The sequence below is a fragment of the Melospiza georgiana genome, chromosome 9 (assembly GCF_028018845.1).
Source record: "Melospiza georgiana isolate bMelGeo1 chromosome 9, bMelGeo1.pri, whole genome shotgun sequence".
Taxonomy (NCBI): domain Eukaryota; kingdom Metazoa; phylum Chordata; class Aves; order Passeriformes; family Passerellidae; genus Melospiza; species Melospiza georgiana.
In genome coordinates, this window is record NC_080438.1 from 24,539,174 (window position 1) to 24,562,516 (window position 23,343).

Below are 23,343 nucleotides of genomic sequence, written 5' to 3' on the forward strand. Positions count from 1 at the left end.
AATTACATGTGAACATGAATTTTTTGATTATTTCTTCAGTCACAGAAATAAAGTCCAGAAAAACATGTTCATGAGAAATCTGAAATATTTCATGCAATCTAAAGCCTAGTTTTCTGATTGTATTTCAGATCTTTCAAAAGTAATGTTTAGAAAAAGTCAGTTTTTAAACAAATTGCGCCATTAACAAACAAAAAAGGAATAAGACTGTCCTTTATAAAATGCTGGTATGAATGATTTAAAATGTTTCTCAAGCCTTCCCTTTATTTTTTTTACTGGAAACAGTCTGCTACATTTGACTTCCTTTTACAAGCTATTAAAGTCTTTACAAAACTGCATTTCTGAGACAAGAATATATCATTTTCTCAAAACATGAAATCCCAACACAGTTTTCACATGGACACTGACATTTTATGGTGAATTTGGTTTTCCAGTCTGGGAAGGGCTGGCCTCCTTTCTGTTCACCAAATTAATTTGTTAACCCCCTACACAAACAAGAGGTAAGGACTGTTTTGAGTTCAAAATATTGTCACTGACAGTGAAATGAGAAAGGATTGGAATCAGTGTGTGCCCTCTCCTCCCCATTCACACAAATTCTTTCATTCCCTACAATCTGGCCAGAAGGATACAGCAGTGGTGGGGTTTCAGACAATTTCAGCTAATTCATGGCTGTAATTTACTGAGGGCTGATGCTGCCACAGCTCCCCCAGAGAAAAAGGAGCAGAGAAAAGGAATGGGAGCACTCACTGGGACATGCAACAGACCCTACAGGGAAGGGTCAGGATATTTCATCTGCCTTGCCATGGCATTTCTGGGGTGCCTCAGTGAAGAGCTTCCCAGACTAAGCCACACATCCCTTCTGGTGCCCGTGTAGGATTTTGCCTCTGAAAGGTGAGGCTGACAAATTGGAACTAATCTAAGGCAGTGTGGTACAGTCATCTCGCCTGCAGGGACACATTTCAGCATTCAGCTGCAGAATGCCAGCTTAAGAACAAGCTCTTGATAAAGGAAAGTTCAGGCCAAGCCTGGGGATGCACAACTTTTAAATCAAGAACATTTTTTTTTCTCCCCTTAGTCTACCCCTTCCTCCCTGGGGATGGCAATATGATAATGCTGTACTGCAAATAGAGAGAGAAAAGTTGAGAAATCTCTCTTCACTGCACTAGTTTCCCTTTATTTCCTAAAGCTGTTTCACAGTTTAATCCATCAGAGAGGGTGAGATTAGTGTTATGGAGAAACTCACAAACATTTTTATTTTTGTGCCACATTTTTTTTTAAACTAAAGCTAAAGATCCAGTTGTGCACTACCCCCAGCAAAAGGAGTCCTTCTATTCAGGTGAGAGCTGAGGACAAGTTGTCAGCTAGAAGTGAGGGGAAATTATGCTGAAGACTCTCTGTTTTAGCTGGGTGAAACAATGGCATCTTCCTGGGCAATTTAATTAACAAACCCATGCAGCATAACATCATCCATGCACTGTAACTGCAAAGGCAGTTGCACTTAGAAGTGTAATGATACCAGGCTTTAAAACTTCAAGAAAAGGGAGAAGCCCGTCTTCCTGTTTTGGGAAAGACTCTACATCCTTGGCCACAGTGAACAGCAGGTACCTGTCATGATTCTGTATTTCAGGAGCAGCTGTAATCATGCAGCAAGAAAAGGACTTGGAGGGTGGTTTGTTTCCCACTGAAAAGAGTTAAAAAAAACCCAACAAACCAACCCCCCCCCCCCCAAAAAAAAAATAACCAACCCAACCAAACAGAAAACCGCAAAAACTTTCATTCAAATTGTGTATAGACTTCCTAAACATTCTGAATTAAAGGAGCTGCTTAATCGCCCCTGTACATCCCACAAGGCACCTTATCTTTTCATTCCTAATTGTAAAGGAATAAAAATTCTTAAACTCTTGCATAAACTTGAATAAATCAGTAAATTTTAGCATCCCATTTCCATGTATCCTGATACACTGAGCTCTGACATTCATTTCCATGACCATTTCTTTAAGAGCCACCTGAATATACCTGCAACATATAAACAATTTTCCTCACAGGTGAGTCTGTGCTTTATGGTTGCAGTCCTAAACTCACTTGTTGCTGGTGATGAAAATTTCACCACATCCAAGTCAGAGTCACAACCCATTTTGTTTGTTCTCTTGAGAATAAGCAACAGTTTGTGGAAAACAGGCAATTCATGGTGGCATTGTTGCAGATGTGGCCTAAACTCCTAAACCTCAGGTCACAACAACAAAGGAAGGAGGATTTTGGATGAGAGCACAGGACTCACACCCTCAGTCAGCCCTGCATCCCCCAAAATGGCAAGGAAGAAAATCTCACCAGATTAGCTGTTATTTTATCACTCTGGCTTGGTGAGTGGTTGGTTCCTGTCCTGGTGCCAGGAGAACAAGTCCATCCCATCCCATGGCATCCCATGGCATCACATTGCATCCACCGCATCGCATCGCATCGCATTGCATTGCATTGCATTGCATCTCATCCCATCCCATCCCATCCCATCCCATCCCATCCCATCCCATCCCATCCCATCCCATCCCATCCCATCCCATCCCATCCCATCCCATCCCATCCCATTATCCCATCCCATCCCATCCCTCCTCCCAGAGCTGCTGACGCTCTCAGGCTCCTCGTGGTGCCTGGGATTCCAGAGCACAGCCAAGTGCATCCAACAGTGCTCTTTGCCAGTTGTGCAAGGCTGCGCACTGGTGGGGTAAAAGAAAATCCCCTCTCACGCTGGCAGGAGATCAATTTACAAACTCAAGCATGAGGTTTAATTACCCATTTCATTATCTTAGCTTGCATAGTCAGAATGTGAACCTCCAATGAACCAAAGAAATAGTCACCAGCTGCTGCTTTGAGAAGGAGGGAGATAACAGGAAGAAGTTCAAATGCCTAAAACTGCTCTTGCTGCATGTGGCACCCCTTGGAGGTTATCCCCAGCCAACAGATCTGTGTTAGACCCCACTATGTGGAAAACTTCTGAAAGTCCTATTTATGTGCTAATCTGAACAAAGACCAAAAGAGATGAAGCAGAGTTATCTAGCCAATCACTGAGAAGCCTCAGAGTTAAATTTTCAAACACAAGCAAGTGATCCTTGGAGATTTTTTTAGACATTCATCCAGTAAATTCAAGTAAATAAATTGTGATGTGCTTGTGGATTTTGTATGAGCATGAAATAAAGTGTTTGCTGCAAATTATTCACTCAGCACTAGTTAACTGCAATGCTGGCACATTACTAGGCTTTTTAATATTCTTCTCGAGACAACAGGTAGCATTTTGCTTATTACCCTCATTTTTAAGTTATTAGTTACATTAGGCCATTTGTAAATACAGTGAAGAATTGCAAGAAAATAAAATGGTTTTTTTCATTTTTTCACTAGCTCATTAAAATTCTCTTTAGTTCAGGAGGGCTGAAAATCCTGCATATCATGGAAAGTTAAACCAAGATTACACCATCAAGCTCAGCAATTCCAAATTAATTCACATGCCCTTTCCCACTACCTGGCTTCCCAAAAGGCTTTTCAAGTTCTGAGCCATATGAATGCCTATAAAAAGCTGCATGTCTCTCAAAAACTATAAATAACAGAGCAGGGGAAAAACCCTACAGGGCAAGCGAACTTAGGGGAAAAACAAAAGCTGCTTAATTGCAATTGGAGTTTGCTTATGTGCAAGGCACCTGGAAGAAAGGAAAGTGATGTAGCATCAGATTCTAGAGCCATTTTGGGGCTTTATTCCAGTATAGTCACACATTCTGATAAATTCCCGGTGCTGTCTGATGCCACCCCTGCAGTGTCACTGACTGGTTTGGGATTTGTCAAGCATCACTGCAGCTGCAAGGAGCCACCTGTTCTGCGAAGCTTCACTCAGAACACACAGAACCACTGTGGAAATCACCCCCACAACTCCCTGCTGCTTCAGCTAAACAATGAGCAAAGAAAGGGAGGGATAAGGAGCACAGATCACAGGATCATAAACGCTGGAAAAGACCTCTAAAACCACTGAGCCCAGCCATTAACCCAGCACTGCTAATGCATGTCCCTAAGCACCACACCCGCACATTTTTTTAATATTTCCAGCGACAGTGATTCCACCACTGCCTTGGTTCCAATGCCTGATCACCTTTTCAGTAAAGATTTTTTTTTTCCTAATTCTTAATCCAAAACTCCCCTGGCACAACTTGAGGCTGTTTCCTCAACAAAGAGCTGCCAGCAGCCCCATGTTCTGCACCTTCTATCTTCCTCCTCCTCGGTGGTCTCCTCACCCGCACAATAACCCAGCCTTGTTCTGCTTAGCAATGCAACACCTAATTAGATCAAAGGTAGCCTGGCTACAAAGTGAATTGTGTTATTTAGTCTTGCACAGTAAGCAAAACCACATGCAGTATATTTCATTTCTCAGGGGCTTCTCCAGAGAACTGTGTGGTACATGTAATTGCCCCCACAAACAAATCATCAACTAATCAACTGCTTTTCATTATCACCTCCAGCAGCACATTTATTTTGTAAATAAATGCATTAAGAGCAAACAATTTTAGGGAAAACAAAAGATTATCTGAATACGATCTCAGCAGAGGAGGTGGTAAAGTAGTAATTCAAACACTAAAATGGAGCAAAATTAGCATAGGGTGGAATGATTATTCCATTCCATGTATCCCTATCTATTACAGTACAATAACAGAGTGAAATCTGTGACTTTAATGGATGATCTGGGTAGTTTAAGGGAGCTGTGATTGACTGACACATTTACATAGAGGCTGATGAGCAGCATAATGAGTGCATTCATAAAACACAGCTAAGGTCTAACTCTAAGCTGACATTAACTCCCACACTTAGAGGAAGCCTGTAGAGCAGATACTCTGCTGTCTTGAAGAGTTGCTCTCTACCTCCTGAAGCAAACAAATTCCCTATTTGCCCCTTTCCTAGGTGGGAATTTCAGGAAGCACATGGCCATGTGAGAATCTCCAGTTTAAGGGGAATTAATTGAAACAAGCCATGTAAGATTCAATGCCAAAACAGTGCAGGGTGTATAAGGCAAATACAACAATACATGGGTTCATCCCCCACACCATACCTGTAATTTCCTAGGTAAACTCCATCAGGATTGAGCATGGGAGCAATCTTGAACACCAGGTGGTCTCTCAGTACTTTTGCAATTGGATGGTGGCTCACGAGGAAATCAATTATACCTGAGGAAAAAAAATTAAAAAGGAGCTTGAAGAGGGGGGTCTGTGACATCAATGATTTCCAGGTATCTACTTGAAATTTCACATATAGAGGATTAGAATGATGACTCCTCCTGGTTCCTGGCACTGCTCCTGCTTCCAACAGAACAAACCACTTGCAATCATGCAGCACCTGCTTAAAACTCCAAGAACTTTAAAGAAAAATACGTGAATCTGTCCTCATAATGCAAGTACACCATGGCTGCATTACCAGACACTGTTAAGTTTCCACAGAGGGAGAAGTTACTGCTCATCAGCTAAGCCACAATAACAAAAAGGAGAAATGGAGTTACCCCTCACACCCAGCCTGCACAGAGCTCACCTTGTGAGTGGAAATTTGTGGAGATGAGCCATCTCAAATTCATTTCAGCATACATCCAGACCTACCCGTGATGTATGAACACAGATTTCAGATCACCTGCATGTATGAAGGGGTGTAAAATGCCTCACAAAAATTGGGAGAGTTGCACAATATGTGCACTGGGCACAGGGATATTGTGCAACTGGTGGACTGGAATTTATGAGGCCATACTCTTCACTTCTTCTGCACTCATAAAAACCAGAAGTAGCTCCACATCAGCAACTCCTTTAGTGTGGAGCCCAGGCAAGTGATGGGGAAGCAGATCCTAAATGCCCTTCCTTTGGGCACATCACAGCACCAGAGCCTGCAGGAAGAATCCTTATGATTCCTCTTGGCCTCATGCTTGGGGAGCCACTGAATATTCCTCAGCCCAGGGCTGGTGCTGGGGCAGGAGAAGGAACCTTGCAGCTAAATTCACTGCTCACCCCTCCACTGAGTTGCTACTGACAGAAATAGCTTCCAGGGAATTAGTGTGGAGATAAATTGAGTTCCTGTGTAATCTCAGGACACCCACAGATAGGTCATGACAATTCGCTATTTATTGTAAGGTCCATCCTGTGAAGCAGGAACCATTTACTGAATTTCCCCAGAATAAATCAATCACTACGGTCTAGTAACAGGATAAAATTAAGCAGAGAAAAATTAAGGCTGCTCATCAGTAAAATTTCAGTAATGGTGAGCTCTATTAGAGTGTGGAATTGTCTCTCCAGGGTAAGAGTGGAATCCCATCATCAGAAACATTTAACACTGGGCAGGGTAAAGCCTCAGGGAATAGCTATAACAAGCAATAATTCAGCATAGAAGGGATGGCCTGGGCTAACTAGCTGACTTCAGACCTGATGTTTTGTGATTCAATCAAAGTGTTAAAAAAAGCCCCTAAACCCCATGTTCATGCCAGGTTAAATGCACTTGTTTACAGCTTGGCTGGAACATGCATTAAAGATGAGACCAAAATCTCACATTCTGCATGACTCCTTCATTTTGCTAATTTCCTAAGGCCCACTTTGTATTTCAAATACCAGAAAGTCTGAACCTAGGCTGCTGTTGGAATGAATTCGAATTTTCTGAGGCATATGGAGAAAAATGAGGCTTCTGAAATGTCTGAGCTGATCAAGGCATAGTTGACTCTAAAGATCAGCAATTTTTCCATGTCTCAGTGACTAATCCTGAAGAGGAGAGAGGAACTTTCTGTAACCAGGTCTTCCACTCGAGAAGAAACTAAACCTGAATTTCTGAGGCAAATTAGCATATCCATAATTATATTTCTCAGGAAATGTTCCTGCAATTACCTCCTCTCGATGAAGGAAACTGAACATCGATCTGCTTTTTGGCTGCTGTTGTGACTTTCGTTCATTATCCAACAGCAAGAACACGGGGACACAGTTGGATCCTGAATAACCAGATTTCCTAACTGTATGCAAACACAAAAAGCTTAGCTACGTTAAACTGCTGCTCTGACTGTTTCCTGGCAGTGTCTGAAACACACACCACAGTACTCACACCTGGAGGGCGCAAAATCACTTAAAGGGAAACAAGCCCTTACTTAGCCCTTGGATTCCCAAGACCCCGTGCTGGTTTTAGTTTTAAAGAGCTTGCAACTTGACTCAACTAGACTCAAACTCATCAGTTTGTGTTTTCTAAAACACTTGGAGGAGTTAACTATTCAGAAATCAGTGTGTCCAGAACAAGGTTTATCCTAGGTTAGATAAGACCCTTCAAGTGGAAATAAAACCAGCACAAATATCGCATCATGTGCATTGTAGATCATTGCCTTTCTTTCAGGAGGTGACACAAGAGCCCAAACTCTCTTTTGCTGTGGCTGTCATGGTGCCGTGGAGAGGCTTGTCCAGGTTCTGCCCGTTTCCTGGTGAGGTCTCTGGTGTTGAGGTGACTCCAAGGTGTTAGAAAGTCTCTTTTTCCCAGCCCCAGGACCGAAGAAAAAGCAGAGATGTGTCAGTTCTGCTTTCCAAGGTTGTTTATTTTTTCTTATCTATAACATTCTTTCTCCAACCTGCTGAGGTCTGTCCAGCAGGTTGGGTTGGGGCACTCTGGCTGCCCTCAGGAGGGTGTTATGTTTTTATACTAAAAACCACATGTGCTTTATTTACAATAATTTTCCAATACCTATCACCTATGTTAGACAGCTTGTCTCTACTCTAAACCAATCCAGAAGTGCCACCATCCCAGCAGAAGATGGAGGCCAAGAAGGAGAAAGACAAGACACCCCCAGGTTCCTCCATCTTGCCTCTCAAACCCCTATTCTAAAACCCCAAAATTCTACTTTTTCAGCCTGTGACAAATTCACTATCATTCCATTCAAACCCCTGTGTCTTGTAACTCTTTGCACAAAGTTGGTAATTGTTTCCATGGGTAAAAATCAAAGGCACAGGTAGTTTTGACTCCATGCCAGGGTCCCTGAGCCCCCTGCCAGGGTCTCAAGCCCTCCAGGGGCAGTCAGAGGAATGTCCTGGGTTCCGAGAGTTTCCCCCCTGTTATTGCTGCAGCCTCACTCAGAGTTTGGCAGGAGCATCTTGGCAAATGAAAGCTGCAGTTCTCAGCTTCAGCAAGCAAATCCTGTTCCCCAAGAAAAAGCATGCAGTGGTGTGGAAGGCTGCACATAAACATGCAGAGGGTGAGGGTCTGCTGTGCCTGATTCACTGCTGCACCCAACTAAAGGATGCTGGGCGCCCAGAGCTTGGTGTCAAATGTGACCCAGCATCTCCCCAGGCACCCCAATCTGCCTGGGCTGCTGCAGCCAAGCTACCCATCAAAAGGAGATTTACTTGATTTTCTTACTTGGAAGACAGTTAAACCTGAAGAAGCCTTACCCCATTGGTAAAAATACCAAGGAAGAGTTAAAAATATCTCTCAGAATTCTAACCTGGAAGTAGAGGCAGTTCTAAGGAGCATGAGAAAGGCATGAGACAAAAGCATACGTTTACATATACAAAATTATGTATTTTATCACCCTAAAATTATGTATAATATCACCCTAAAATTATTGTAAGTATCCAAATAATCAATACAACTAGGAAATAGCTTTGTCCTTCAGAGGAACCCAATAGTTCTGGGCTGCCTGAAATAGTCCAGATCAATAATTTTTAAGATAAAAAGAGAGATATCAGAGTATTAAACAAAAAATACCATTGCCGAGAACTTGGTCCTCCTGTTAATAAATCAATACAAACTAAATTTTACAGCTCCTGTAATCAGCAAGAGACATATCAGTGTATCTCATTAGGCCAGGGTTAAGAATTTGGCAGCAACCAAAGCCCATTTAATATCATTTACTCCAAGGCAGACATGGCAATACAACAGATGCCCTAATTTATTTGTTGATCTTTGTATTAAAATAACAGTTTGCTGGTAAACAGGAAGGGTAATGATGCCAGTCACCCTTGTTAGTGGCTAATAATTGCTTAAATTGTCCACTAATTGACCTGTGGTACTGTTGAAGCACTGGATCGTGTTGCAGGGCATGAAGTAAACAAGGCCACTGTAATGTTGCTTTGGAGAATGACTTCTGGAAATAGAACTACTTATTGCCATAAATTTTCCTTTCACAGATGAGCAGATTAATTGGTCTGCCAATTAGTCTGCTATTAAAGAAAAAAAAAGGGCTGCCCACAGATTGGTTGGATCTTCGAACTGTAGCCCCAGTTTGGGTCAAAGGAAATAATCCAATCTGAACCAGTCACATCAGCTATGGAAAATAAGACAAGCATTATTTAAAGACACAAACCTCTGTGGCTGGAGATCAAGGAAAATAGCCAAATAATGAAGTATTAACTCTTCAAGAGACTTCAAAATGAAATAGAGGATGTGATGGAATGGGCCTACCGAGGCACATTACAGTGTGGAAAAGTTCTCCAATTAGAAGAAGCAAAACAATATGGATTATTTTCCTCCCAAGCTTTCTGGAAAGCAATTAAAATCTTTATATTTCAAATAATTATGTGCAATTATAGATGCTGCCTGGAACCAGAACAGCTCAGAAATCAGCATTCAGCCATGACACAGGAAGAGGCTTATTCATAGTCCACTAAAAATCCACCAAAGTCGTTACATCAACTTCAAGGAGATTTTCATAGTTACAAGCAAAAGGGAATAAAGAATTGAAAACAAAGAAAAGGGAAAACAATACACACAACTGCTAGCATTAGAGACATACCACATTGACTTAAAAATGTCAGACTCTTAAAAAATTTATTTCTTGGTAAACTCAGTTTAACTGAGATGGCACTAAATCTGGACCAAGCCCCTTCTACTCTGAGTCACTTCCTTATCGTTATTCTTTCTCAAGGCTGAATGCACTTTTTCAAATTTCTCCTGCCTTCTGCAGCTCAGCTCCTCTCATCTGCTCCAGTGTTAGGTCCTGTGGCATCTTTCTGCCCAGCCCAAATTATCTGCTGATTCTTCTCAAGCAAATTAATCATTCACCCCTCCATAACATGTCATTTCCACTGTTCTGTCAAGACATTTCCTCAACCAACATCCTTAAACTCTGTTTAAACTTCCTGCTGGCTCTAACATGACCTCTCCACATTTGCTCCTTCCAAAGAAAAGCCAGTCTTATCCCCTGCTTTTTCCATTACTCCATCCTTTCACCCTCAGTCTGACAATATATTTAATTGTGCAGCTATATAATACATTTGCCCTGCTCCTATTAGTGAAAATCTAATCAGCACAGACCCTAATGCAATATGGCAACTGCTAATGCAAACATACCCTGCACTGTATCTAGTATATGCCAAGAAAGGAGTGATTTATGTTTTCAGACCCATTTCCTAATGCTGGGTAGCTGCTGGTACCCTTCAGTCAGATCACCACAGCCTGCAGGTTAAAGAGAATGTGACAATTGGGCTCTAACAGCCATAGGATCTATTCACTGGAAAATAAATGTAAGGGAGTCCCAAATACTTATGCTTACATGAAACTGTTGAAATACACTGTTAAAGGAGACTGAATCCAATATGAATGACACTATAGTTATGTTTCTGTGGAGAGTAAGAAAGCAAAAATATGGGGTTAGGCTTTTTGGAGAGGGTTTTTAGTGTGACAGTGAAAAAAACCCAAACCAATCCAGACGCTAATGAACAAGCAGTTACAATCTCTTGCCTCCAAAAAGCAAGTGCAATACACAGAATAAACGACAGCAAGCCACCACCGTGCCACCATTTGCCTGAGAAGTGTTTCTCCTTCAGCAACAGGGCCCTCATCTATTGAGCCTTTGCTTTGTCTCATGGAACTGCAGGGAAAAAAACATAAACCAAAATAAAAAAATACAAAACATGACGAAGACAGATGGACCCTCTTCTCCACCCCAGCATGGTGGGGAAGGCATCACACTCCCACTGAACCCTGCCCAGCACAGGTCACAGCAATGCTGTGCCAGGATGGGCTCCAGAGAACACTCAGCTGCTCCTTCAGTGCAGCCCCAGCAAGGCCCAACAGGCAGAAATGGCCCAAAAATGCCTTATTCTGAGGTGCTTCAATGTTCAGCACAAGAACAAAAATAAAAGCATGTGAAGGGTGATGAACGAGCAGAGCTGACTCATAGTGAGGCTACTGACATGACCTCACATCATGCTGTCACCAAGATCATCGCAGAGGGATCCACATGCACAAGATCACCACAGATGCTGACTCTGCCCCTTCTTCCAGTTCTGCTCCTCCTCCTAATGTGGAAAAAACAGATTGGAAAACTCCAGTGTGTTTTGTCTGTAGTATTAAACACTTTTTTAGAAACACGGTTTTTGGGCAGGGGAAGGGGTGAAGAAGGGTGATGGTGACATCAATCCAAAGAGAATCAATAGATTTTGAATACTTTATTAATAGGTTGCTTGTGACAGTGTTCACAGGGGCCTTTGGATGAGGGAAAAGATGAGGATCTGACTCCACATTTCAGAAAGCTGATTTATTATTTTATGATATATATTACATTAAAACTATACTAAAAGAATAGAAGAAAAGGTTTCATCTCAGAAGGCTGGCTAAGAATAGAATAGAAAGGAATGAATGACAAAGGTTTGTGTCTTGGACAGAGAGTCTGAGCCAGCTGACTGTGATTGGCCATTAATTCCAAACATCTGCATGAGACCAATCACAGATCCACCTGTTGCATTCCACAGCCACAGATAATCATTGTTTATATTTTGTCCCTGAGGCCTCTCAGCTTCTCAGGAGGAAAAAAATCCCAAGGAAAGGATTTTCATAAAAAGATGTCTGCAACAGTTGCTTTGTCTTTCCAAAGGTCCCTTTGGAATCCATGGCAAAACAAAGGTTTATCTCATCAAAATTACAAAAGCTAATAGGCTGGTGAAGAAGCACTGCAAAACCAAAACAGGCACCTGGTTATGGTGTTAGAGGAAGGGAAATTTGATGTCTGAATTATGTCACCAGTTTCCTGGTGTACATCTGCATGCACGTGCCTCTCTCTCCGTAGTTTCTGGAACTGGGACCGGGAAAATCCAGAGCAGTGTCTGTTTTCCCTGAGCCCTCCCTGGCCACCCTCAGCACACCCAGGAGCAGGGCAAGGGAGGGCAGGATGCTCTCAGAGGGATGCAGCACCTTGCACCTTGCACCAAACCCGAGTGAGCATCCCTCAGACCCCACTTTCCAGGTCAGACTCTTCTCCTGCCTTCTCTGCTGATGTTCAGACTCCATTTGGACTTCCCCCAGGAAAGGCTCAGAGGGGACCTGCACAGGCCTGAGGGTGGCACATGATGAAAAGCAATCCAGGTGTTTGAAAATGCAGAGAAGTGAACAATTTTCCCCAGTGGCTCCTGTGGACAGGAAAGTCTCAAGGGAGACAACCAAGCAACAATTGCCCATGGCAAAACACATCAGAGCCACCCAAGGCAGGTGAGACAGCTCCAGGAAGGACATCCCTGGTTACATTATTTCTGAAGGGTACAGAAAGAAAAAGACTCATTGATTCTCTTGGAGTATCAAACCTTTTGATCACACAGCAATTTGTCCCCAGATAGACAGGTAAATATTTCAGGGCTAAGTAAGAAGATTTTCTTGCATGAGTTTGTTGGTTAAAAGCACCCCAGATAAAGTCTGTAGGTTCCCATGGCTATTTCAAGTTTTTTTTAAACCTGCAACCATAATAGCTATTGTAAAAAAAATCCAAAAAAACCAAACCAACAGTTACCACTTGTGCACTGTGCACAGAGCCCCACTTCACCTATTTTTAAAGAAGTTTTAATCAACCTGAGACAGAAAAGTTGCCCACCTAACTAAGGATCCAGCTGCAATAAGCAGATTGATTAGAAACACATCAAGCTATATTATGGCATGTTTGTTCTTTTATCTACCGTTTAGTCTCTCATCTATTCTCTGCTGTAACTCTTGGTCTCTTCAAAACACAGGATTAAAAGCAAAGGAAATCTCAAATAATGGGATAAAATGAATGTGCAGGAAATGAATGGGTGAATTAGATTACAGCAGATGAAACACTGAGGTCTCAAATGCAAAATGCAGGGAGTTTATTTAATTTGTTACTCTTTTAAAATGAAAATATGCTCACTGACTTGAATTAGTAATTTTCCTGTTCTAAGATATGTTAGGCCATTACAGCTAGGCCTGTTTCCAGAGCAGTGAAATAAATGGAAAACAGCCAGTCTCCCAGGGAACACAGCCCTCACTGCATTTTGCCAAGCTAGTGGAACACTGCTAATGTCAGCTCCAGAGAAAACCACAATTCTGCTGGAGGGGCTGCTGCAAAGGAATTGAGAATGACTGGCAACAAATACTTCAAATGGCAGAGCAAGGCACTGTGGATTTCCTCCAATTTTAATGTGCATGGTAAGCACAGACAGTAATTGATTTAAAGAAGATTTTAAAAACCCATCATTCCTGACCATTCCCTCCCTCCCACCCTACTACAGTTAGCCCAGGGTTTCGCAAATAATTAATCTGGAATTTGGTGTTGATGGAACAGAAATCCATGGGTAGCAACGGGAACAGCAGTCTGGAACCCCTAGCTGGATTCTGTCAGAATGAGAGAGAAAATAATTTCAAGTGTTTTCCAGAATCTCATAAGCATAAAAATCCTTCTCACACCACTGTAAGGATACAGGAGACACTTCTGCCATCACAGCCTCAATTGGCATTTGGCATCTATTCACATTGCAACTTCAATGAAGATTTGGAAAAATTGCGCCATAGTAAAACATTCTGGGACTCCTGGGTAAAGAAATGGACCTTGTTTCCCATTTTTATGTGTCTGCTGACTGGACAGGACTGACTGGGATGGAACCCTTTAAATTTATCATGGATATTCCACATAAAGGAGGCAAATTTACACCACTGCCTTTCATGTGCACTATCCTAGTATTTTTGAGAGAGTCCTACATTTAGACTGTGCAAACAAGGCCTCAGAACACCAAAGAGTTCCAGACCCTGATACTCCAGATGCATTTCAAACAGGGAGAATACACAGAGAAATGGATGTGACTGGAATAGCCAGTCACAAATCAGCAGTCTACAAGTACAATCAGTTCAGTGTAGAAAGTTGCTAAGTGATGAGTGTTTGGGATTTCCTATGTATTTTTATGAGCTGTTGCTCTTTCCTCAGAAAAAGATTCACATCTGCTTTGAAGGATATGCGGCTGCTGGTGCTTGGCTGGAGCACAACATCCCAATTCAGTGCTGAAAAGATATAGATATGCATTGCCAGCAAAACATAATTAAAGTTGGCATTCCCAGTGACTGGGATGTGGGACCAGGAGCCAGAATGCCAGATCTCAGTCTCTAGCACTGCTGATTTTTGGCAAGTTGCTACCAGAGTCTGCTATCTTAGTGTGTTCAACTTGAGATAGCAATGGCCAGATTTGCAGGGCAGCAAAACTGGCATCTCTGGGGCCAAAACCAGCAGATGGATTTTCCAAACAAACTCATGAAAGCTCATTGGAGCCGACTGTAGCTGGAAACATGGCAAGTGGCCACAAAATGCTAGGTGTTGAGTAAAATTCTGAAACTTTTCTGCTCTTACTCAGCTGTCACTAGTGACATCTGAGCTACTCACAGTCCATCCCCAACACACTCTTCCCTAAAGGTAAGCATTTTCTGAAAATCAGCCCTGTAGGGGTCAAGGTGGAAAGACTTTTGGTGACAGAAACAACAAGTGTTGCTGGTCAGTTCAAAATTGCAGCCCTGAATACTCTCACCCTTCCTCCCCTCCCCTCTTTTCCTTTCCCTTTCCTTTCCTTTCCTTTCCTTTCCTTTCCTTTCCTTTCCTTTCCTTTCCTTTCCTTTCCTTTCCTTTCCTTTCCTTTCCTTTCCTTTCCTTTCCTTTCCTTTCCTTTCCTTTCCTTTCCTTTCCTTTCCTTTCCTTTCCTTTCCTTTCCTTTCCTTTCCTTTCCTTTCCTTTCCTTTCCTTTCCTTTCCTTTCCTTTCCTTTCCTCACAGAAAGGAGCACACAAAGTGTTCCACAAACTATAGCTGTTCTCAGAACCTCACAGGATTACCTGGAGAGGGTAAAATGTGGCATATAATTTTGCCTGTTAAAATTGTCAGCCAACAAATAAAAGACAATTAAGCATTTTGCGAGGACAAGTCTAGTTCCTACTTTAAAATACTCTAGATATTTTATACTACCCAAAGCCTGATCCTGTCTGAAAATCCAAAAGAAAAAATAACATTACTAAACAGACTTGAGTAGATGATGAGACCGCACAAACGATCTTGTTACAAAAGATGCCCCAGGTCATATAATTCATGTAATTATTAGGTCATACATTCATGTAATCTTGTTCTGATAAAACTGTCTTCTAACATGCCCTTAAGAGTTCCTCTGAAGCTTTGGCACTTTAACAGCTGGAAACCCCAAGGAACCAAACAGTCTGACCCTTTCCTACTTGTTGGATGCAGCAATTTATGGCCTCAGGACTCATTTGGATGCCATTGAATTGGATTGTGCATATTTTCAGACTTTAGAATAAGAATAGAATGAGGAAAAAAGCCCTAGATTGAAGCTTGGGTGCTTGGATACTTGATCAGAGCAGCAGTGGGGTGCTGGTGGCACAATTTCCTGCAGCTCTGGGTGCAGGGCACTCGTGCTCTCCCCAGCAGCACCACCAGCCCAGGTGGAGCATCAGGTTAATCCCTGCCACCATTTCAGTGGTCTCTGCCTTTCCTCTTCCTTGCAGCAATGGGATGCCCACAAGTTTCAAAGCAGCAGACTAATTTAGGAGAGCAGAATGAGGCCAGGGCTGGATTTGTCTGTGAAAAGTGCAAACCTGCACGGAGGGAAGCAGACTGTCTGCCCTGCACAGAGATGAACTCATATCTCAGCCCCTTAATTACCCTGATGGCTGATGGTGCTTGCTTAACCTCAAACTAATCTCCCCTGGCCCAGGGGCAGTTGTGCAGCTCTCCAGCAGAACTGATGCAACAGCAAAGAGCTGTGACTTGAAAGAACCTGTCAGGCTGACAAAGAGAGGAGGTATTGGCAGGAGCACACAGCTCCTGCTTCAGGATTGCCTGAAGGGTTCCTAAATTCAGTGCACAGCACAGACTGAGTGGGTGGCTTCCTTGGCTGGCTTTCCTTTCTTTATTTTTCTTAATATGCTGTAAGGAGCTCGGAGTCCTCTTTGCATCAAAATGAGCCTACCAATACCCCCTGGATAATGCCTCTTTTCCTCCTGGGGAAAAACAAAAGGGTTCCTGGAGAAGCACTGCAAGGATCAGATGATCTTGTTTCATTAATGAATTATTTGGGATTTATCAGAATTCATTCTCAAGATGTTACCTCAAGAATATGATGTGCTTGTTCATTATTATTCAAAGTATGTCCCTCCCATGAGTGTGAGTCCCCCCGTCAGCTCAAAAAAATATTCACTGCATTATGGCCCTCAATTTTTACAGAATTAACTAATGGTAAATCCAGCTAGAGTTGAATAGAAATATGCAGAAGATTCCATCTATCCTGATGAGCGAGACAAGAGGCAAACCTTGGTTGCAAAGAGGGGAAAAATAAACATAAGGGGAGTAAAATCCAGAATGCATGAGCCAGAGTCAACCAGACTTTTCACCATGGCCCTGAAGGGGAGTTTCAGCTGTCCACTAACAGCACCAGCAAGGAGGTGAAAAATCCAGAAACAGAAAATCACTTCATTCTCCAGTTTGCGCTACTTAGAGCTGTAAGGGTCTTGGAGGGGAAACAGAGAAACTGCATCATTATTGGAGTGTTGCTGCTCTACCCAGGAGCTGGCTGAGCTCCCCGGAGCCTGGCAGATGACTGCTTTCCTGCCCATCATGACAACTGCACATGTGGAGGTCAGAAACCTTCCCAGGGCTGGCAACAAGACTGCACCACAAGTGTAAATTCCCCAAAGTTGCCTGCACTGGGGAAAAGATTCCCAGCGGAGCTATATAAGTGATAAAAATAAACTCTGATGGACACAAGGAGGACTAAGCAGACTTAGTTCTACTTGGGAAACCACTAAAAGTTGCAGGGAATAGCAAAAGAGGATGAACCCTCTCCTTTCAAGCCTTTTGTTGAATTGTCTCCCCAGACTCAGAGCACTTCCTATATGGCCAGAGATACCTTTCATAACCTGGCAGAGGTGCCTTTCTTTGGGAATTAGGAACCTTTGGGATTTCAGTGTGCTTGGTTAAACAAAGCTGGGCACTGGGAGCAGAGGCTGCACTAGTTTTACCCAATTTTACCCAGTTTTATCCAACTTTACCCAGTTTTACCCCTGGATCTGTCACAGAGTGCTGTTCTGCAGACCCAATGAACAAAGCAGCAGCCACACTGAGCTCTTACAGAATTATCTGTGGTCACAACAAGAACTGCAGAAACCTGAAGATGGATAGAGCAGCCCAAGCAAAGAACGTGCTGTAAGCTGAGAAGGCAAAAGGTGGATTTCTCTGGAGGCAGACAGAGAATACATTTACATATGAAAATCTAATACACAGTGAAAAAGGGAAAGGGCATTACATAAATAATGCGAGGCGAGGAATGAAAAATATGTATTTTTAAACACATTCTAAAAACGGTTTCCAGCATCTGCAAACATGTTGCTCAGCCAAGCAAAGACCCAGAGGCAGCAGGTTTGAGTCAGGCAGGCACACACAGACCAGAGGGGCCCTGCAGAACATCACTCATTCACACCAAGGTCCCTTCAGCTCTAGGGTGTTGGAGAGTATTTGGGGTATCTCCACTTTTAATTTGCCTTTATCTACAACAACCTGCAGACATTTGCTGCTGGCCACATCATAAGAGGGCTCCTCAGCCAGACAGACTCCTGGTGGCACCACTGCTGGGATGAAAGTGGAACACAAATTGCTGGGAAGGAGCAAGAGCACATTGATGCCCCCATGGGCGATGTGGTGCCCTAAAGCTCTGGTGTCACAGACATCTTTTCATGAAAATCCTTTCTTTAGGATTTTTTCCTCCTGGGAAGCTGAGAGGCCTCAGAAACAAAATGTAAACATTGATTATCTGCTGCTGTGGAATGCAACAGGTGCATCTGTGATTGGTCTCATGTGGATGTTTGGAATTAATGGCCAATCACAGTGAGCTGGCTTGGACTCTCTGTCTGAGCCACAAACCTTTGTTATTCATTCCTTTCTATTCTTAGCTTAGCTAGCCTTCTGAGGAGAACCTTTTCTTCCATTCTTTTAGTACAGTTTTAATGTAATATATATATCATAGAATAATAAGTCAGCCTTCTGAAACATGGAGTCAGATCTCCGTCTCTTCCTTCAACATAAGACCCCTGTGAGCACCGTCACACTCTGGATCTCCAGAGGACACAAGGACAGGACTCAGGAGAAAATTGGGATGTGGGAAAGGAACTCTTTCTTGTACTTCAGCCCAGGACTTTAATCCACTCACCTATGAAGAGCTGAGGTGTCCCCTCCTTAGGGCTGAGCCCCAGCTGCTCTCTTCTGCTGCAGATGTGGCTTTTCCATTCACATGTGGCACATCACACACTCCCCAGATGCAAACACTGGCAGCTTGGCCTGGCAGGAACCTGCACAGCCATTCCCCTCATTTCCCCCGTGGGCACGAACAACCAGATCGCTTTGTGACTCCTGATACACAGAACTTGCACTAAGCTAGCTGTAATGGCACCTTTTGGCTGCTTCATTGATTTCCACTTTACTGGGTGTGCAGGTTACACTGCTTCACTCTTACAGGATTTGCCTGTCCTTCCCTTCAGAGTGACTGGGAAGGCACAAGGAAGTTTCTCCCCTTTCCAGGGAGGCAGAGGCACCTGCAAGGCTCCAGTGGCAGAGCAGGGCACAAAGTCTGCTGGCACTGCAAGGCAGCAGCCCTAAAATGGACAACCAGAATCAGAGAGAGAGAGAGAATCCTGTTAATGGAGAGCTGTTTTACACTCTCCTGTGGTTGTTTATGGGCATGAGAAAGGCAAGAGTGGCATCAGCTTCCTCAGAGGAGGCTGCCTGTCCCCTGGAGCCAGAGGGAGCTTCCTGCCTGCTCTGGGTCTACCCCTCAAAGACATCCAAAAGTAACACATCAGCAAAACCAGAACAAAGCAGATATCTGTCCATCTCCTCCCTGACAGATGGCATCAAGGTAGTAGAGGCTGAGTTGTTCCAATCAGTGCCAAAGGACAGTTAAAACTGAAATGAAACATGGAAGTCCATTTGCACAGCAAAGTCTGGAGCTTCAGTTTTGACAGGTAAATAAAGCAGGGACTGTATGACTGTATTTGTACGTATTTTGTATGTAACACCTGAACTATTTCTGGGGAAAAGAAAAAAATGAGTGATTTATTAAAGAGAAACCTAATCCTCAGGAAAGATCTGATGGCCAAGAAAATGCTGGCTGCATCTGAACTTCCCCCCCTTGACTCAGAGGTGAAAGCTGTGGATCTGCAAGTTGCTTTCAGTGGTACTGGAGGGGACTTGTTGGATAGCTGCTTGCATTGGGTTCCAGCAGGAAAAAGCCTTTTTCCCTGTGGTTTATTTTTCTGTCTTATAGAAGAATAAAAAAAGTAATGACCATGTCTCTACATGAAGAAAGAAATTGCAAAAGCTCTGCTCTGCCCCTCATTGCTGGAGATGGATCTGTTCTTTTATTTACACTGCATGACATCCAGTCAAGGAAAAGCTCCACAGAAATAAATTAGGGTCACTCTCTGTCAGTGCAGGTGTGCTCCTGGCTGTTAAGCAACAGAATGTGGCATAAGCCCCTTCCTCCACTCCAGAGCAAATGTTGCTGTGAAAATGAAGATGCATTGCAGATCCTAAAGGTAATGGTAATTAGCACTGGAAAGGGAATAATCAGCAACATTTCCTCACATGACTAGGACCACCACAAGCATCTCTCCTTGTAAAGAAGTGAAATTCTCCAGGAGGGTATAAAAGTATATGTTTGCATCTGAGAAGTATGAGGGAGAAAAGTCAGAGGGATATAACTTTCAGGAGGCCTCCAAGGATTGAGGGGGTTTGTTGTTGTTGTATTAGGAAGAAGCAGCTAAAAAAGCCCCACTATTTCCTAAAGAATTCTGTTTGGAGACAGTCTTATTGCAAAATCAACTTTGAAGCATATTAAACTGAGAAGGCATAAGATGCTCTCATTCCAGACTAAGAATTGCTGTGGAAATGTTCTAATGCACTCTACATTCACAGTCTGCCTCAGATGCAAATGAAATCTCAAGTGCCAGCAAGCTCCAGACAGAAGCTCTCCCCAAGCACTTTGCAAGGATGGGTTTGAAATCTGGCAGCACTGTGACCACACCAGCTGATGTCAAGGTGCTCTTTCCCTCATTTCCTTGGCCACTGGGAGCAGTGCCAGGAAGAAAAATCAGAGTTCACATGTGACCAGGGGTGAGGACTTTCTAACTTTCTACCTTGAACAGAATTTAAAGGTCTTAAAGGTAAACTTAAGTTTAATAAACAGCCACTCTTGCTGCATGAAGGAGCCAGATTTCAGAAGGGAGAGGAGCCACAGAACACACTGGGCAAACTGAGATCCCAGTCATCTGCTGTCCCCAGGGCAGGGAATTACTGCAGGGAATTAGGGGTGCAGTTCCAACAGGTTTCCAGCTCTGTTCCCTGCCTCTCCCCAGGAATGAGAGACACACCCAGGCTTTGAAAGACGGCACCTGGACCAAGGCTGGATCACAGCATTTTCCAGTTCTACTCCTGACTCTCTGACAGATCATGTCCCGTTTGATGGAGGGCAGGTGAAGCTCACTGAGGCTGAATGGCTTCTCCTGTACCTGGAATTAGGCACCCTCCTGCTCTCCCTTTGCTGCTGTGACACCAAGCCCAAGTGTTTCTAAGGGAACAGGACATGAAGCTGATCAGTGTTGTACTAAAGTCACAGCAGCAGTCAAACTTTAATCACTACAAAAATTGAAAATGCTCAGTGATGCTCCTTTTGTGTAGGTGGAGGCCATGCAGAACCAGAACTTGCCCTGTTGTCATTGCCTGTGTCACACTTGTTCTGTAGTCACCCAAAGATTTGGCTTCTGCTTGCCAATAATATAGACCACATCCATCTTTATAACATTTTGCCTACACACTGTTCCACTGGCTGAAAATTTTGGAGTAAACTTTTATAATTTTGAACAAAATATCACATAAGGAGACCTGCAGACTTTTCCTTACCTCTTCTTTTAACTGACCACAGATCTTTGGCTTTCTTTGTTCTTTCCCTTCCCCACCACATTTTTTTCCCATCAGTGATAAAGTAACAAAAAAATAGAGGAACAAAAAAAAAGAGAAAGGGAAAATAGGAGAAAAATTAGTGAGCTTGTATTAAATTTGTAACAAAGCACTCTTTGAAAACCTGTGGCATTAGAAAAAAAAATACAAATTAATTATTTTTCATCCATGTCCAATTATCTTGTAAATTTAGCAGCAGCAAAGACTAATGCCATAACCTCCAAATCATAACACAGACACCAGGAGTGCGTTACCATTTGTGGAACATGTAATAAGTAATTTGACCTTTGAACTAACACTATGGGGCACATCTGGAAATTGCCACTTAGGGGTGACACCAGTCACTAGGGAACCAACCTTCCTGGCCAGAGTGACATTTTACAGAGCCCTTTTCCATTGTTCAAAACTCCCCTAAATTTACCCTTCCTGCCTACAAAGTGTTTAACAGAAGTTTCCCCCTGCATCAGGGTCCCAGCAAAGCAATTTGTGCCTACATTTATTCTTAGGTGAAATTAAGCAGAGCTGGCAATGAATGTGCCCCATTACCCTTTCCTTCCATGCCCAGAGTGCAGAGAAGCCTCAGCCTGCACTGAAAGAGCAAAGCCAAAGCCAATCTCTACAGGGCTGTTGTCTGCTTTTATCCCAAGTGCCTTCTCCTTGCCCTCCAGACAGGCTTTGCAGCCTTTTCTCTGTAAGCTGGAGAAGCCATGGCTCTCATAAACATGTGCACAATGTTTAGGCACTGACGAGCTTGTGAGTAATCTGTGCAGGGGCAGAGGGAAAGTTTAATCCCAGTGCCCTGGGGTCAAAGGAAAGTTTGCAGCGGCCAAGTCTCAGTCACTCATCAGGGCTGGCTCCTGAGAGCAAAGCAGGAGGAGCAGGAAGGTAAGTGCAGGGCACCTCGAGAGAAAAGGACTGAAAACAAAATGAAAACAACCCCCCAAAAAAATCAATTCAGCTGAACCCAGCCAGGGCAGGCAAAGAACAAAGGGTCAGAAGACAAAGCTGGAAACAATAGACCAGCAAGATGAGTATCAGTTGTGAGGAAGAGCCAGGGCACTGCTGGAGGAGAATGGAAAGGGCTTAAATTATAAAAACTAGAAGAGATTCCTAATTGTGAATGCTGACCTGCAATTTGATCAGCACAGCTCTCACACACTACTGCACTGACTGAAAGGGCTCATCTCAGTCTTGGTTCCTTGATGGCAGTGATGGTCACTTATCAGAGCCCTTGCTTTGCCATTAACAGAGTCATGAAATTGAGGTCTAAAGACAACCCTGAACCTCCTGTGGATTTTACATCTTTGTCCTGAGTTTTGCATATTTATTTCATGCCTTGGCCCTGAGAAGATCTGTTTCTGGAGCAATACTGCTCCCTAAAAGTGTAGGACTGGCTGCCCATGGCCATACAGAGCAATAAGCACAGAAAAGGACCCTGATAACTAGGCAGACATATTTAAGCACCTTCAGAATCCACTCAGACTGATTTTTAGTGGGAAAACCAGGTGATATTAAGGAAAGCCAAGTCATCATGAAGCCCAGGTAATCAGTATTTTCTCTTTTTCCTGTCCTCAGACATCAGCAATGTGCCCCAGTGTGTGCAAATGTGATGTGCTTTGCCCTAGAGGGAGGTTGGTAGGGCTGGGAGGAAATTATCTTTAACCTATGTTATCCAAAAGTATGAGCAGTCAAGAAACATTGCAAAACCAGGATGTTCAGGAGATTAATTGGGCAATCTCACATGGAGACAAAATAAATTTGCCTGTTGTTCTACAGCGAAAGCCTTTCTCAATGCTCCCCCTTGAAGACCAAGGGCTCCTTTAGCTCTGTGATTCTCCCAAAGAGGATTAGTTAAGCAGAGCTAGTCAAAGCTCTGGGCAAAGGGCAAACCAAATCAAACAAAGCCACTTTTGACATTTCTGAGCTGCAGAGGCACAGCTGACCTTGCTGTCCCAGGGCTGAGGAGTTACTGGGAGCAGAGGGATGAGCACACAGGGGTGAGCCTGCCTGAGCAGCCCAGCTTTCTGTTCCTGCTGCTGCAGATTGAACAGAAGAGCTGGGACAGCAGCCTCTGCTGCTGGTGGGGAGAGATGTCTC

General features: G+C 43.3%; 1 protein-coding gene across 3 annotated transcripts in view; it reads right to left on the reverse strand.

Moving 5' to 3' along the window:
* Positions 1 to 23,343, reverse strand: part of LOC131087102 (BEN domain-containing protein 5-like) — an 877,799-nt gene that overhangs the window by 174,244 nt on the left and 680,212 nt on the right. For all 3 annotated transcript variants that reach the window (XM_058030505.1, XM_058030504.1, XM_058030503.1), the window contains one exon: positions 5,078 to 5,192. In XM_058030505.1, the coding sequence (XP_057886488.1) occupies positions 5,078 to 5,192 (115 nt within the window). The remainder of the gene's footprint in view (positions 1 to 5,077; positions 5,193 to 23,343) is intronic.